This window comes from Sorex araneus, chromosome 10, assembly GCF_027595985.1.
Source record: "Sorex araneus isolate mSorAra2 chromosome 10, mSorAra2.pri, whole genome shotgun sequence".
In the NCBI taxonomy this organism is placed as follows: domain Eukaryota; kingdom Metazoa; phylum Chordata; class Mammalia; order Eulipotyphla; family Soricidae; genus Sorex; species Sorex araneus.
The window spans coordinates 65,702,261-65,719,583 of NC_073311.1; the positions used below are offsets into that span (position 1 = coordinate 65,702,261).

The following is a 17,323-nucleotide window of genomic DNA, read 5'->3' on the forward strand; positions in this document are numbered from 1 at the left end:
ACGAACGTGTTTAGTTTTAAAGGTATTTCTTTACTGGGTAGAATAAACTGTTGTTCACAGAGGGGGCACTTCAGTGGCGCAGTTTGGCGACTGCCTCTTCCCCAAGTGCTCTGGTGCTCGTCTCCTCCTCAGGTTGCTGTGGAGGGAGATTGCAGTCCCTCGCTTCTTCGTGTTCGTGGCATGCGTCCTTCTCCTCCCCTCTTCATTGGGTCACTAGTCGGCACTCAGTTGCCTCGTCTTTCTCTCACGGCACACTTGGTATCGAGTTCGATTCCTGGCGCCCCCCAAGGAGATGCTGCTCCTGTAACTGGGCAGTAATGCGCAGACCGTAAGGGCCTGCAGGACGGATTGAGCTTGTGGAGGAGCCTTTGTTTTTCTGTGTGCATGCGTGCTGGGGCGGGGCCCCGGGCGTTGCCCATGCTCGGCAGACAGTGCTCCAGCCGACCTGAGGCCCGGCCCGCCACTGCCGAAACTGGCTCTCAGTGAGCACTTCCTCCCCGGGCTGGCCTGTGCTTTCCCTCGGGACTTCAGCTCACCTCTGACCGCAAATGTTTGGTTCTTTTCTAGATTATACCTTTAGAGGAATAAAATCACTTGCATCATCAAGGCAGCATCGGCCACTGTGTTACTTATGTTTCTGTTGTAGATGTAGGATCATAGTACAGCTAACTGTCATGGTTTCATGGGGAATTAAATGCAGAATATTCTGAACGCCAGGTTGAGATTTGCTTTAGATCAACGTGTTGCGGGGCGTCTCCCCCGGGGCGCCCTCACTGTCCCGGGGATGGGCTTTCAGCACTGGCGGGTCTCGGAGTTTTTCGTCTCAGACTTTCGTGCTCAGCAAGAGTCACCTCTCGTTTGCCTCTTTGTGACAGACGTTCCTCTCTGACGGCTTGTGCCTCTTTCGGTGTCTGTGTGGACAGCGGCTGTTCTCGTGGGTTTCTTTGGGGACTTGTTCTCGAAGGAGAATGTCTCACACGCGCCATGGCAACCCTGCAGTGAACAGACGCTGCGTGTAAGAAGGGCATGAAGTGCACGGCAGAGACGTGTCACGGGGAGTTGTTCTCGGGCGGTGAGGCTGGAGGTCGCAGGCAGAGGACTCTGCTGCACCTGCCGGCCGGCTGGTACTGTTGGGCCGGGGCCGGGGACTGTGTTGGTGTGGCCGGTGCTGCTTTGGCCCAGTCGGCCAGCGGGACAGGACTGCGTCTCGCAGGAGAGGGGCCGCCCCTCCCGCCCGCAAGCCTCGCCGTTCTGTTTGGGCTTTGGCTAACCCCAGGAGGCCTTCTAGATCTGGGGGCAGACGAGAAAGGGCAAAGTGGCTGAAAACCTTGACATATCTAACGAGTCGATAAATTTATAATCTGGGGCCGGAATGGTAGAGCAGTGGGTAGGGCACTTGCTCTGCGTGTGGCTGACCCAGGTTCGATCCAGCAAAATGTTACTTCTTTTAAATTAAATTTTCATCTTTTTTTTCTAGTTTGTGCTTTTGCCAATTGGGTGATCTGTAGTTTCTCCTTCTGTGCCTGTATTGTTGGTTTCCACACACCCTAAAACCCGACCTGATTTAACTTGTGTCTTTATTCGTTACACTTTCACATTCAGTGTGAGCTGTCGAGTCAAACAAACACGGTTTCTTATCCTGACCTGGACTGTCACTGTCTCACTGTCACTGTCATCCCATTGATCATCGATTTGCTCGAGCGGGTACCAGTAACGTCTCTATTCATCCTAGCCCTGAGATTTTAGCAACCTCTCCTTACTCGTCCTTCCCAGTGGTGCCGCATTGGAGGCTCTTTCAGGGTCAGGGGAATGAGACCCATCATTGTTACTGTGTTTGGCATATGGATACGCCACGGGAGCTTGCCAGGCTCTGCATTGTGGGCAGGATGCTCTCGGTACCTTGCCAGGTTCTCCGAGAGGGAGAATAGGCTGTACCTGGGCACCCGTACTACTTCATTATTCGACCCGGACAGGATGGTTAAGTGTAGGATCTCAGCTTATTCATTTATAAAACCAAAGTCACCCACATCCCACAACGCTTGCACGGTGCCCACACGGTCTGCGCGTGTGGCTCGTGGCACTTCTCTGCCTACCTGCTTCTGCATCTCACTTCTGTCACAGTCAGTGGCCTGGTGGACCCCCCTGGTCTCCGGGAAGAAGGTGTTTTCCGTGGAAGGGGGCACTTCCTGCAGTGCTTTCCTGTGTCCTCCATGGTGGGGGCGTGTCCGGGGGGGGCCCTCGGGTCGCCCGGTGCCTGCAGGCGTGAGCCGGTGGGTGTGACCCAACGCACTCAGGGTTGACGCGAGGCTTTGCTGGGCCCCTTTCCCCGCGGGGGGACGAGCAGCCTCCCTGTGCTTCGTTTCTCCCCCCTCCCTCCCCACGACTGTGCGATCTTGACTTTGCCTTCACGTGCACTGTTTCCAGAAGTCTCCAAATACATCAGGCCTGGCCTGTCACCGCGACTCGGGGACGCCTGTGTGACTCTGCCTGGGGTGTGCAGGGCGCCGTCGGCCCCCCAGACAGCCGTTCCCTCCCCCTGGCCAGTCACTAGTGCCTGGGAGAAGAATCAGCCCGTCTCCACAGCGCAGTGTTTTCCTGAGGCTGCCTTTTCGGGGGTGGGTGGGTGCGGGCCCCGAGCACGGGGGTCCTCACTGCCCGAGACACGCCACGCCGCCTTCAGACTCCCTTTGGGGGTGCTTCCCGAGCAGCGCCCTGGCAGCTTGGGGCCTGCTGTGCTGGCCTGGACGTCCACGACTGCTCAGGGGCCACACCAGGCAGTGCTCCTGGGGCTGGCAGGGCCGGCGGGCAGGGCTCTGACCTTGGGGCTCCATCAGCCACTGGCGTGCGAGGCCCTTTGTGCTCTCGGCCGGCTCCTAGTTTGCTGCTTCTTCTTCTTTTTGTCTTTGGGTCACACCCCTCGATGCTCAGCGGTCACTCCTGGCCCAGCACTCAGGAGTTACTCCTGGCGATGCTCGGGGGACCTGTGGGATGCTGGGAGTGGAATCTGGACGGGCCTCGTGCCAGGCAGACGCCCTCCCCGCCGTGCTGTGGCCCCAGCCCCTCTAGTTGGCTTCTTAGACTTTATTGGAAGGGCTGGGCGTCCGCTTCCCTCCCTGCGCGTTGCTGTGTGTGGACTGAGCCTCACACCCCCCGGGGCGGCGTCTGCAGCTGTTCAGATCACCCAGGTCACGGAGGGGCCTGTGGCCTTGGTCCAGGGGCACTGGGGCTCGGACCCCTGTGAACCCCGGCATCCCGCAGAAACTCCTGCTCACCCGGCCACAGCCCTGCCCAGGGAGACCGGAGCCGGCAGCCGCCTCGGTGCATGACGTGAATGCCGCCCGTTAGCGGTGATAACGTTACTTCCTTCCTCCCGGGACGCTGCTGAGACTCCGCCTGGGCTGGTCTCTTGGTGCAACCCGGAGTTCAAAGGAAAACGGCTCCGAATTTAGATGTTAACTGGGCTTGACGATCTACTTGTGATCTTGAGTTATTCCTTCCAAATCATGACTCACTACACAATGCTCGACTTTATTAAATTGTTTCTGTTTTTGTTCATGTTTTCCTTTCCGCTGTGAAGATGATTAAGCAGTGGGGATTTGAATCGCTTCTTTTTATGTGCAGGGTGTGACCGGGCTAATCCCTGGCAGCTCCGGGGCTGGCAGCGCTGCCTCCGTGGCCCTCACTTTGGCAAACTGGACTGGTCAGCTGTGAATCCGCATGAGGGACCCCAGGGAGACCCCATCCGACTCCCAAGTTGTAGATCAAGGGGCATTTCACGCAGGGAACCATCTTTCCATAGGGTCCCCTACAGGAACCGATTTCTAAACATTGGCTTCTGGGCTCTTAATCTGCCATTTGAAAAATAGCCACTTGATTGGAATTTTCCTGGGTCTACGTATTTCAGTGTAATCTGACTTTAAATTTCATCTTGGAAATTAATCAGGATATAAAACATTTGAGAGAGTGATAGCTTAAGAAAGGGGAGAGTCGATGTCTGTTGGACAAGAGTTGAGACTGGTGGGAGTGGAGAAGGGGTGGGGGAGGTAAGATTCAAAGTATTTTCTAATTTAACAGCTGTAGGAGCTGTTATCATTTCAGTGGGCTTCTCCTTGGCATTCTTTAGCCGCCAGCAGGACAAGCAGCTCTCCTTGGGGTTCTGGAGCTTGGCATTGAGGCCTGTCTTTGTGTAGACTTTACAGGAATTCCTGTGCACGCGCAAACAAGACAGTTGCCCATGGCAGAGGTGCTGGGAGAAATGCATGCTCGCTGCAGACCCGGCCCCTTTTCCTGTGGGCTGTGCTGACGTGGAGGATCCTTCCTGGTGCCTCAGAATGTGCCTGTCACTGAGACTGTGAGCCCTGGGGATCGCTGAGTGCGTGAGGCATTCCTCGCCCTCTGCATTGCTGTGTGGGAACTCGCCCGGCAGCTGTGAAGCCTTCTAGAACTAGGGCTTCCATTAAACATGACGTCACGGGGCTGGAGCAATAATACAGCGGGGAGGGCGTTTGCCTTGCACGCGGCTGACCTGGGTTCAATCCCCAGCATTCCATATGGTACCCCAAGCACCACCAGGAGTGATTCCTGAGTGCAGAGCCAGGAGTAACCCTGGAGCATCGCGGGGTGTGACCCAAAAAGCAAAAAAAACCCCAAAAACCCAAAAAAACCACAAAAGTCACTTGCGTTTGGACACTGATTTAAGGCTTAAAAACATGCAAATGTATAGATAGGACACCTAAAGAAACAAAATTGTACATTCCTAATTCTTCTAAATGTTTGGCTTAGTTTTTATGGAAAGTACTCTCTGGTATGCACTGTTGGGAATATCTGTTGGAACTAAAGCTGGTGGGTCGGACATTCTCACACCTTTGGAAATGCTTCAGTCTGACTTTCAATATTGTTTGATACAGTGTTAGTCCCCAGGACGCAAGGTCTGTGCACTCTGGGGGAACGTTGTTGCCACACCCCACCTACCACCAAAGTCCCGGTATGTCCCCGTCTCAGTCCAGAGGAGCCTCTGGCCATCCCGCCCCCCATGCAGCCTGGCCAGCGTCAGCCTCTCAGCCTGGACACCCTCCCCTGCCTTTGTTTCTCTGTTTCCCGCACGTGTGTGAGAAGGTCTGGTCTTTGCCTTTCGCCTGCCGTCCTGCTTCCTTCCCCGATCACCACCTGCTCCGGTCCCACCCGCTCCGTAGGAAAACGCAACGTTTAACTTGTTCTAGCGTTCAGCGGTATTCGTCATTTATATGTAGGCCACACCTTCTCTCTCCATGCATCTGCCCCGGGGACTTGCGTTGTTCCAGAGTTCGGCTGTTGTAGATTACCCTGCAGTGAGCATAGATATGAGTGCATCTGCTTGCACCAGTGAGTTGTAGGTTTCGGACCATTTGGTAGTTCTATTTTTAGTTTTTGGAGGCACTTCCCTACTGCTTTCCTTGGGGGTCACACAGCCTATGCCGCACTAACGGGGAAGGAGGGTTCCTCCTCTCTCTCCACATCTCACCAAGATTTGAAGCTTCTGACTTTTAACATAGACCATGCTCACAGATGCGAGGCTATTATCTAATGGTCACTGTTTTATTTTGTTTTGTGTTATGCTCTATGGGTCACACCCAGCGATGCTCAGGAGTTACTCCTGGCTCTGCACTCAGGAATTACTCCTGATGGTGCTCAGAGGACCATCTGGGATGCTGGGATGCTGGGATTTGAACCTGGGTTGGCCATGTGCAAGGCAAATACCCTACCCACTGTACTATCATTCCAGTCCTGGATTTCCAGTTTTTATGACAACTTTTGTTGAAGAGACTTTTTCTCCTTTTTATGCTCTCTCTATACAAATTTATCTCCCCTGTGATAAATCAGATGTAAGGAGGGCTTGTTTCTGGGCTCACAGTTCTGCTCCATTGTCCTGTCAGGTTAATCCCACGTTGTTGATGTTTAAGCATTATGGGATACTTTCAAGGGACATGACGCCCCCTCTCTTTCCCCAGTCAGGATTGTTTGGGCTCTCTGGGGTCTAGTAATGTTTTTCCTGTTTTCTTGAAGAACACCACTGGAGTTTGGCATTGCACCTGTGGGGCCCAGAGGGCAGGGCGGTCACCTGGCAGGGGGACCCCCTCGGCCTGTTACTATGGAGTGTCGCTTCTCTTTCTGTTCACAGCAAGGGACAGTTGTTTGTGTGTCTTTCGGCTTCCTTGTTGATTCCTGGGTACTTTTGTTGAGATTGGATTATTGGTCTGTTTTTTTCTAGCTCATTCTCTCCATAAGAGGTGCAGCATGCTTTTGTAAATTGATTATATAGCACACTACTTTGCTGTACTGGCCGACTGCACGGTGGGTGAGAAAGATCCCCACTCCCAGTCCCCACAAATGATCCTGGGAAGTGGTCTCTGCTTTGGGAACAGTTGGGGCACTTTCTGTTTGTATGTTTGTTTAAAGAAGGCCAATTTCCAGGGAGCACCGAGTGAAACTTTTTCTTTTCTGTAAAGGGGTTGGTAGGCCAGATGAGTTTGGGATCCTCTGGTCTGTTTTCTCAGTAATTAGTGGAGTTGAGGTTTTCTATGTTTATTATCAGACTGTCCTCAAATTGTGATAATTGTATGTCTCTGTTTGGATTTTCTTAATTTTTCTTGCCTGATTGCTTTGGATTGCACTTCAAATGCTCTACTGGACAGTAGTGGTGAGACCACATGTCGTTGTCTTGTGTTGTGTCTGAGGGAATAGCCTTCTTATTCTTCAGTTTTTGGAACTGAGTCATGTCAGCTGTTGGCTTCTTGTTGGTGGATTTTGTTTGGAGACTTGTTGAGGTGTATTTTTTCTAGCCCAAGTTAGTTGAGATTTTTTTTTTTTTATTGTGGGTCAGATTTGCTGATGCTCAGGGCTCACCCCTGGCTCTGCACTAAGAAATCACTCCTGCTGTGCTCAGGAGACCATCTGGGGATGAACCAGCCTGGCCACGTGCAAGACAAGTGTCCTCTCTGCTGTCCCATCTCTCCAGCCCTGCTGAGTGTCTGTCTTTATTATAAATGCATGTTGCATCTTGTCAGAAGGTTCTTGAGCACCTGTGGACATGATTGCACGCGCTTTCTCTTCCTTTCTGCTGGTGTGACACCGAGCTGGTTGGTTTGTGGACGTCTGCTGATTGTCCCTCTCTCCCTGGAGTCAGTGTCACTTGGCTCTGAGGCACAGGCCCTGTAATGTTTGGCTGAATCAGTTGGCTGCGATTTCGTGGTGTACCTCTGCACGTTTGTTCGTTAGGGCTCTCGATCACGTGTGTTCTCCCTCGGTATCCAAGGTAGTGGGGTCTCATAATACCATAAGAAGCTTCTGGAAAAATTCCCTTTTTGGCTTTTGGGAAAAACTTGAGAAGGACAGGTAATAGGCGATCTTTGAAGGTTCCGTAAAACTACCTAAGCCATAGCTTTTGTTTTTGGGGATATCTTGACTTCTGCTTCAGTTTTGTTGGCAGTTACTGGTCGGTTCAGGTTTTCTGGAGCTTTCTTATTCAGAGAGGTTTGGTGAGTCCGAAGAATCGTCGACTTTCCCCCTGGGTTCTGCAACTTAGTGGCATAAAGTTGTCCACAGAAGATAGGAATACAAAGGACTTCTTAAAATTCTCTGTATCTTTGTGTTTTATGTTGGGAATTTCCTTCTCTGTCACCCTCCCTCTGCTTTGTAAGGACCCACAGTCACACATTCAGTGGAGGTGCTTACACACACTCCCCGGGTGTGCGTGGACAGTCCACGCGGGCTGTGTGCTTGCAGTTTGGGCTCCAGCTGGCTCGAGGGGTCCGGCTGGGCGTCAGACTCTAGGTCCCGTGGCTGCAGGGCAGCTTCTCTACCACTGAGTCACAGCCCCAACTTACACAACCCCCCCCCCCGTTTCTGAACCGATTTATTAGGTTTTTTTCTCTTTTTTTCACTTTGGAAGTCTAAGGAGGGATTTATCAGTCGTGTTTGTCCACTAAATTGACCTTTCATTTTGTCTTTTAATTTTTATTTAATTTGTTTATAACTTTGTTACTTCCTCCCACCTACTGACTTTGATATTCATTGTCTTGCAGCTGCTCTGACCCTTTGGGGGTTTTCTTGGCGCAGAAAGAAGCCTAAATGCAGTGACCTCTGCCGATGGCTGCCCTGCACACCCACTGTTGTCTTCAGAACTTGTGTCTTCATTCTCGTTTTTGTGTAATTATATAACAACTAAGAATCTCGTGGCTCTCTCTCGCCGCCTGCATTCGGTGGTCTCGGGCCCTTTCCCCACCCAGGACAGTCGATGCCATGGGCGGACAAAGGAGGAAACAGGCTCGTTGGGGATCAGTTGCCGTTTATCCCATTCTCCCCACGTGCCTGATCTGTCTCGCGAAGCTCCCCATTCCCGTCTCTCCTGTCCCCCCGCTAGTCTCTCCGCACCCCTCTTACCATCCTGGTCTTTCGAGTCTCTCCCAACTCCCTCCAGACCTTGGCGGTAGCAGCCACACCCAGGGCCGGTAGCACAGTCAGCGTATAAAAGCCCTTCCTGATCTCCTTTAGCCCGGGGATCCACTCAAGGGCGAAATAGGGTGCGTTTCTCCTTTCCTTAGTCCCATAGCCATTTAAACATCCATCTCACTTCTACTCCTTGATAATATTAGTTATTTTATATGGACACAGTAAGAGATACATTAAGCATGTAGGTGGCTCTCCTGGGGACATCTCGCTATAGATCTCAGACTACAGTGCTCAGGCCAGATTAATCTTTCTAAACCCTGGCACGGTCCTAATCTCGCTGATACTTTTTAGATCATGACATAAATTGTCCGTGACCATGCTCTTAACTTATAGTTAAGCATTATGGCACTTGGCTTGGCCCATTTTGATGCCAGGGTAGCTCACAGCTGGCCCTGGGTCCATCCAGTCACTTGTTAGGACCCTACTTTTGGGGTGCTAGGAACTAAGGGCAACTGGGGCTTAGGTCGAGAGAACAGATGCCCAGGAGTGAATATCATTCAGAGTCAGTTAACTCCCAAGTTACAGAAGCATAGCATTAGCTGTCTTCCTGTGTCCATACAAAAAGGACATTGCTCTGAATTAACTGTGCTAAGGGCTTAAGGAGAAGAGAAAAGCAATATTTACAAGTCAACAGAGCCTGATTAGGAGGTCAAGGTGATTGACCGGTTGGGGAAGCAGAGCACAAAGAAAGAGGTTACAAATAAACACTGAGGAATGGGAGCACTGTGATGGGTGCAACCCAGTGCACCTCAGCAACCTGTGGCAAGGCAGGAAGGACAAACCAATGTTATCCCACAGTTTGTGTCCAGAAACTTTCCAAGTCTGTGTCTTTGGTTTCCCCACTGACCCAACAGTTGGTAGGATGCCGTTTTGTTTCCAAATGTTCGAGTTTTTTTTTTTTTTCCAGCTTTGTTTCCATGGTTGATTTCTAGCACCCAGTTGTGATCTGAAAAGATACTTTATATGATTTCAATCTTCATGACTCTGTTGACACTTGTTTCATATTCTGTTCTGTGGTCTGACCTCAAGAGCGTTTCATGTGTGCTGGAGAAAAATGTGCATTTGGTCTTTTTTAGGGGTTGAGACTCTTGTAAATAATGAAGCTCAGCCCGTCCAATCCTCGCTGATTCCCAGTGAGGAGGGTGGGGTGTCTGGGCCTCTCTCTGTTTCTTCCTGTGCCTTGGTCTTCCCGCTCTCCGAGCCCTGAACCCTGACCTTGCAATTTGCCTGTCAGCCCCAGCCAGAGAATGAGAGAGAGAAGGACAGCGAGAGAGAGAGAGAGAGAGAGAGAGAGAGAGAGAGAGAGAGAGAGAGAGAGAGAGAGAGAGAGCTTGCTCAGAGAATGAGAGAGAGAAGGAAAGAGAGACAGAGACAGAGAGAGACAGAGAGAGAGAAGGACAGCGAGAGAGAGAGAGAGAGAGAGAGAGAGAGAGAGAGAGAGAGAGCTTGCTCAGGACCCAGCTTGCTTTCATTCCTATCTCAGAGAGGAACAATGATCTCAATACTCAGTGCTGTTGGGTATTAAATCCTAGTGAGTACTGAGCACTTAACCATTATTTAATTCTCGTTCTGGCCCCTTAGTTCCCCTTTCAGTTTGAAATCTAGTTTGTCTGATGACAATGCGGCTGTGCCTCTAGTTCGTAGACTCCTTTGCTTGCCTGTGAATTTCCTTCTGAGGGCTGTTGTCCAACCTTGTGACCTTCAGCCTGTGCCTCTCATCACAGCCCAGCAGGACTCCCGTGCACGGTGGAGTCTGGGGCTTGTTTCCTGATACCCTGACGTGGACCATATCCCATCACAAGGGCCAGTCTGAACTTTCATTCTTATTTGCCTCTTAGGCTTTAAGCAGTGTGTTGGGGCCGGAGAGATAGTCCAGTGGTTAGGGAGCTTGCCTTGCTGCAGACCCAGCTTGCTCCCCGGCGCCCCGTAGGCGGTCCTGAGTCTAGCAGGAAGTGATCCCTGGGCACAGAGCGCTGGGGACGCCCCGGGCACTGCTGGACGGCCCCAGCCTCCTCCCTCAAAGGTGTTCTTTTGTCTTTCCGAGTTTTCCTCATGATTCTCGCCAAACTTACTCCTGGTTGTTGTGTTTTCCTTCGTTGCTCATGGGAACGGCAGTTTTCTGTCACCGTGTCTCCTAGTGGTTGCTTTCGGGTATGAATGGTTTATTTCTCTTTAAGTTATATCTGCTACGTTGTGAAATAATGCATCTTCTGTCTTTTGGCTTTTATTTAATTTCTTTGATGGCAAGGGCTTTAAATGGTATGAGGTTAGTTAGGTCCTTTTATGGCTCGGGATTTTGGGGAAAATACCTTTGGTTTTTTTCCATTAGGTAATATGCCGACTTGAGTTCTATGTTTTATAATATTAAGAAAATGTCCCACCAATTCCTGCATGAGTTTTTAACAGAAATGACACTTGGCAAATTAAAAGCATTGTCAGAGGCTTGGAGATAGACACATAATGTTCTTCTTTAATCTGCTGTTCTAAAATGTCCCTTAACAATTCTGTAGCAATGAGTGGCCTTGATTTCCTAGAGTACGTGCGTATTGTTTTCTCAGCATGGTGTTCATTTCTGCTTATCAGTATTTTACTGACAGTATCATCTTGCTATTAATATGCGATTCTACAAATCTCTAATTTTTCTGTTTTCTTTTATCTAGCATAGTTACTGATATTATGTTGAAGGTATGGAGTGCTAATGAAGCTTCCCTTTTTTCAGCACTCTGGAACAAGTTATTGAGGATTGGGATTAATTACATTAATTGTAATTTTGTATTACTTGTCATCCATTGATCTTTGATTTGCTCGAGCGGGCGCCAGTAATGTCTCCATTCATCCCTGTTGTGTTCTAGTATAGCCCAATGGTATCTGCTCGCTCCAGGAACATGAAGATCCTCAAAACCGTTTGTTCAGGGTTTTGACGAAGAAGTCTGACCATCTCGTAGGTGGGCGGCCAGGTGTTCTTTTGACATCCCGTGGAATCTAGTTGGTAACAGCTCTAGTCCAGCAGTTGTTTCCAAATCACATTATGTGTCTGGCTCATCTGATTTTCGATGCCCTGGCAAATAAGACAGCATCCCTGATTCTCGATCATCAGTGGAGGTCGGAACTCTGGATTCTTTTTCTCACTTGAGTGAAATGTGATACTCCTAGCATAGCTCTTTCGATCCCTCTTTGGGATACCCTAATAGCGTTCTCATTCTGTTAGCGTAGGGCCCAGGTCTCTGTGGCGTATGTTAGCACAGGAAGAATGGTGGAGTCGAAAATATGTGCCCGGAGCTGGAGGTTCTTCATCCTCTCAACAACTTCTTCGATGCTCTTGAAGGCATTCCACGCTGCTCCCTTCCTCCTGCACAGTTCAGGTGCCAGGTCATTTGTCATGTTGAGTTCTCGACCCGGGTACACATGGCTGCTGCATTCAGAGATGTTTGTTCCATTGAGAGCAAATAGAATGTCAGGGACTAGTTCGTTTTTCATGAATATTGTCTTTGTGAGATTCAGCTGCAGTCAGACCTTTCCACACTCGCGGTCGAAGTCAGCCAGCATTTGTGCCACTTGGCTGGTATTTGGTATTATGAGAACGACGTCATCAGCGAAGTGGAGGTGGTGTAATTGCCAACTGTCTATCTTCACTCCCATTCCTTCCCACTCCAGTCGTCGCATGATGTTCTCAAGGGTGGCACTGAAGAGTTTCAGTGAAATGGTATCACCCTGCTGCAGCCCTCTCTTTACGTCAATGATCACTTCCTTGTAGAATGGTGAGATCCTGGTGATGAATCTGTAATACAGCTCATGGAGGATCTTGATGTACTGAGTCTGAATGCCCTGTTTGGCTAGGGCTTTGATGCCCACTTCAGTCTCAACAGAATCAAAGGCCTTCTTTAAGTCGATGAACATTAGACAGAGCGGCATCTTGAACTCTTGCGAAACTTCAATGTGTTTGGTCACTGTGTGGATGTGGTTGATCGTGTTAAATCCCCTTCGGAACCCAGCTTGCTCGCATGGTTGTCCTTGGTCTAGTGTTCTGCCTATTCTATTCAGGATGACTCGAGTGAACAACTTGTAGACAACAGACAACAGGCAGATTGGGCGATAGTTGCTGATGTCGTGGATGCCTCCCTTCTTGTTAACAGAATAGTCCTGCTGGTTTTCCATTGGGACAGAACCTTGCATTCAGACAGGTAGTGTGTGAAGAGCTGAGCCAGTGTATTGTCGAGTACTGGTGACAAATTCTTCGGGTCTGACCTTGTCTGGACTGGGTGCTGTATGCTTCTTTACCGACAAAATAGCTTGTTGGATTTTGGAAGGGAGAATGCTGGGAACGACATATCCATCCTGTGGAATTTGGTATGTGGGCAGTTGGACGTGGCTATCGAAGGGATCTGAGTAGAAGTTGTGGATAACCTTCTCCATTGCCCGTCTGGAAGATGTGATAGATCCATCAGGATGTCGGAGGGCAGTCATCTTGGTCTTATAGTTGGCGAAGGACAGGTGGGAGTTGCAAATACTCTTCCCGGCTTCTGCTACATCGGCCAACACTGCCGCTCTTCTCTCCCTGAGGCCTTCCTTTATCGCTTCTTTACACAGCTTTGCGAGCTCGGACGTTAGCTTGTGATTGCCCGATGCTTGTGCCAAACCATGTTGGCGAATGTGCTTGAGAGTTTCCAAAGACAGGTGTCTTTTTTTTTTTTCTTTTTGGGTCACACCTGGCGATGCACAGGGGTTACTCCTGGCTCTTCACTCAGGAATTACTCCTGGCTGTGCTCAGGGGACCATATGGGATGCTGGGAATCGAACCTGGGTCGGCCGCGTGCAAGACAAACACCCTACCCGCTGTGCTATTGCTCCAGCCCCAGACAGGTGTCTTTTTGTGGCTTTCTTTCTCTTGGCATTCCTCGCACAGTCATGGAGGTGCTGAACCAGTCTATCCTAATTCTTGTCGATGTTGTCAAGGACGGCATCTTCCCATATTGCTGCAGTAGTGCCAAAGAGCTCCCAGTTGGTGGTCATTCTGGGAGTTCTCTTCTTAAACTTCGCAGCCCTTTCTCCCTGCTCTGTGGAGTAGAATTTTGCACGAAGGAAACAGTGGTCTGATCCTGTTTGGAATTTCGGGACAACACGACATCGGTCAGGCAAAACCATTGATTGAATATGATGTGGTCAATTTCATTGTGGAACTGTCCACCGGGAGACTCCCATGTCCAGCGTTTAGATTCGGCCTTCTGGAACTGCAAGTTACCATGGATGGTCTTGGTCAACATGATGAACTCAGACAGTCTCTCACCCTGTTCGTTCCATTCTAGGCCGTGGGTCCCAATGTGGAGTTCTTCGGGAGACCTTCTCGGTCCTATCTTGGTATTAAAATCACTGACAATAACTTTGTAGAAGGTGTGGTCTTCTTTATAGAAGTTCTCCAGCTCCATGTAGAACTTCTCAATTTCTTCTTTGTATAGTTGGATGTTGATGGCGTAGATGACGAAGATGGAAACTGCCAGCAGTGAGCCACATCCATTCAAGCGTAGTTGTCCGACTCAAGTTGTTAGGCATCTGAATGAATCAATGCTCATGGCCAAGTTCGTGTTGACAAGGACACCGACACCACCGATGCCTCTACTGTTGCATGTTCTGAGGAACAGTTCTTCTCCAGGGTTGAAAATGGCGTGATGTGATTGATGCCTTCTCGTCTTGGTCAATCCATTGACGTACTTGATCTTCTGTGCTTGCACCATCAGGTCCTTGATGGATGCTTCTGATGCCAGCATATATGCGTTAAAAGTGCTGACAGTCACTTTAGTCCTTCTTCGTTTTGGCAGCCTAGTTCGGCTCTGAGATTTTAACAGCTTCTCCTTGCTCATCCTTCTCAACGCTGCCGTATTGGGGGCTCTTCCCAGGTCAGGGGAACGAGGCCCATTTTTTTTTAACTGTTTTTGGCATATCAAATATGCCACAAGCTTGACAAGCTCTGCCGTGTGGGTGGCATGTTGTAATGACCTGCACGCTGACAAACACACCACACACCTTGTGCGTGGACGTGCTGCTCATGTGCAGAGAGTACTGGCCAGATCGACACAGTCGATGTCTGAGTCTCTGGGCAGCACCTGCTGGTTCACTGTTCACCGATTGCCACCGTGGCCACCCCCTCGCCACGATGAGGCGGTGAACCATGGAGGGGGCCCTTGTTGCTTAAATTACGTATATGTATATATGGCTTTTGGAGTCACCCAGCAGTGCTCAGGGGTTACTCCTGGCTCTGCACTCAGGAATTCTAGTGGTTCTGGGAGACCGTCTGGGATGGCGGGATTGAAGCCGGGTTTGCTGTGTCCAAGGCAAACACTCTGCCCGCGGTACTATCACTTTGGCCCCAACTTTTGCATTTTTATTCCGTCTTTGATTTGTCAATAAGTGCACTGTTCACTTTTTTTGGAGTTTGACTAATGAGACATTTTCTAAACTCACACTGGTATGTCTTTATTTTTTTTATTGTTGAATTTTCTTTGCTGTTTCTGTTTGAGTGTTTGAAGGAAGAGTTTGATTCATGGAGGGGTGGGAGTGAGGCTCAAATGTCACATAGATTTTATTGATTGAAATGTCGAGGCTGTATTTTTCTAATCACTGCTTTAAATGTGTCCCGTAAGTTGATCGATAATATTTTAATTATTGTGTTTTAGGAAATCTATGATTTTTTGCCAGTGGGAAATGAGAATTATTTCGTGTTTGGGTGGGTAATGGATCTACGTGGTTTGATTTCTCAACTGGTAGCCACAGGGCTCCGGGGGTCCCAGGATATTGAGGGGCGTGGGGGAAACTGTAAATGTGGAGACACAGCACAGCCCTCGGGGCTGGTTGGCAGGAAGGGGGCACAGGAAGCAGATGGGCTCGGAGGGGACTGTGGGCAGGAGATGGTGGAGAAACGCTGAGCCAAGCTCCGTGACTGTGTCTGTTTCCCAAGTCCGAGGTGCCCCCCGGGCCTATCGGGGTGGACCTTCCTGCCCGCAGCTGGGTGCTCACTGAGCAGCACCACTGTGAGGTCACAGAGGGTCTGCCCGTGTCGTGTCCCGGGGGGACATTGCCCTGGCAGTATGACTGGCTGGAGCCAGGAGGTGCCTGATGCCCTGTTGACCAGGATGGGGAACATGCCACCGCCCAGCGGCTTCTCCTAAGATGCCGGGTAAGCTGGGCACTCCTGGGGCCTGGACTCCACACCAGCGTTTCTAGCTGGTCATTTAAATGATGGGGTTTGAAAGTAGCAAGTACAGTGTGGACGCACGTGGAGAAGATCAGGAAGTGTCGGAAGGGCAAGGCCCCGTGGAGAAGCCCAGGAGGAGGTGGCAGGAAGACAGTGATGTGTTGGCGGGCAGCAGGTGGGAGCGGGGAGGAGGCCAAGGGAAGGAGCTGCCCGGTGGGGTGGCGGCCGGCTCCACAGAGGTGAGGGGCAGTGAGGTCGTTCGAGGGCGCCAGCACAGGCGATAGATGTTCGGCGTTCGTACCCATCGGCCTTCGGATGTCTGTGGCAGAACTCGCTCTCGTTACCGCTGCTGGAGGCGTGGAACGAAGGGCCTTGGAAACTCAGCGCGGGCACGGCTGCTGCCCACAGGATGTGCCTAAGCTTTAGGACACAATCCCCACGCGTCCGAAAGTGAACTTGTGCCAATCCGCTGTCTGTACCTCGCCCTCATCTCTCTTGTCACTTTTCACGCTTGGAAGTTGGCTTTTCTCTCCTGACCTTTGTGTCCGGACCCGCGTCACACTCGAGTGTCTTGTTGTGAAACCGTGTCCAGAACGAGCCTTTGTTATTTCCTGTAGAAATACTCCAGCAGGCAGAAATTCACTCTGACCTGGACGCTGTGTCCGCTGCAGCCTAAGTTAACCAGAGAGACAGTCGCCTGCCTCTGCGGCCTGGGCGTTCCTCCCGGCCTCTCCCTGCGGGGGCGGCTGCTCCTCAGCTCGGGGCCCCCCGTCCCGTCCCTCGGCAGCCCCCTGCTCGCTCTCTCCCTCCTCGCAGGGCCGGGCAAGGCTCGCTCTGGGCTCACTCCTGTGCAAACACTAAGACGTCAGGAGTTGTTGGCTCTGAGACTGGGGTTGTGTCAGTGTCACGAGTGTCGTGGTAACCTCGGGGCGTGGGGGGCTTCCGAGGGGGCCCTGCCTTCCACCTACCTCCCACCTGCGGCGGCCGCCCTCTGCTCCGGTGGTCTCTGCCATAACCTCCCTCTGTCGCGTCTGTTTGCCTCCAGTGCCTGGAGTCCATCTCTCTGCAGCCTCTCCCGAGATTGTCCTGGGTCATGAACGCCCTGCCCAGGCCGGCCGCCTCTTGTCCGAGCCCGTCTCGTCGCCAGAGAACACCCATGCCGAGAGCAGCGTCGTCAGCCAGACTCCGCCCAAAGCCCAGGTACGCACGGCCGGCAGGCCCAGCTCGGACCCCCGAACTGTGCCCCCAGCACCTCAGCGTGTGTGTGTTGGGGGGGCGGGGGGAGTTGCTTGATGATTTCATTGAAGTGCTTCTGATTTGGTATTTTTCTGAAATGTTTTTTGTACATGTTTTTCTCATATTTCTGTGAGACTGCCCAAAATTTTTAAAAGAGCGGAAGGGTAGGTTGTTTTACCCACAACTGCCAGCGTCTAAATAGCTTTATATACCAGAATGTGACTGGATTGTCTCATTGATGAAAAGTGACTTAGCTTTGCATTTTAGATCCATAACATCAGAGGAGAAGTCATCATAAAACAGTACTTACCCTTTTCAGAAGCCAAACTGTAGGTTTCTCAGGCATTAGAGCGATCATTGAAATGGTGTTGAAAGCTTTATTTTTAGGTTTTATTTGTTTTGGGGTCTTGGGCC

The 17,323-nt window shown here is 50.8% G+C and overlaps 1 protein-coding gene across 3 annotated transcripts in view; it reads left to right on the forward strand.

The window, feature by feature from the left end:
- The window catches only part of CCDC91 (coiled-coil domain containing 91), a 207,321-nt gene that overhangs the window by 45,637 nt on the left and 144,361 nt on the right, over nucleotides 1-17,323 (forward strand). For all 3 annotated transcript variants that reach the window (XM_055118521.1, XM_055118519.1, XM_055118520.1), the window contains exon 3: nucleotides 16,719-16,873. Coding sequence is in view for 2 of the 3 variants with exons in the window: in XM_055118519.1 (XP_054974494.1) it covers nucleotides 16,719-16,873 (155 nt within the window). In the remaining variant the exon portion in view is untranslated. The remainder of the gene's footprint in view (nucleotides 1-16,718; nucleotides 16,874-17,323) is intronic.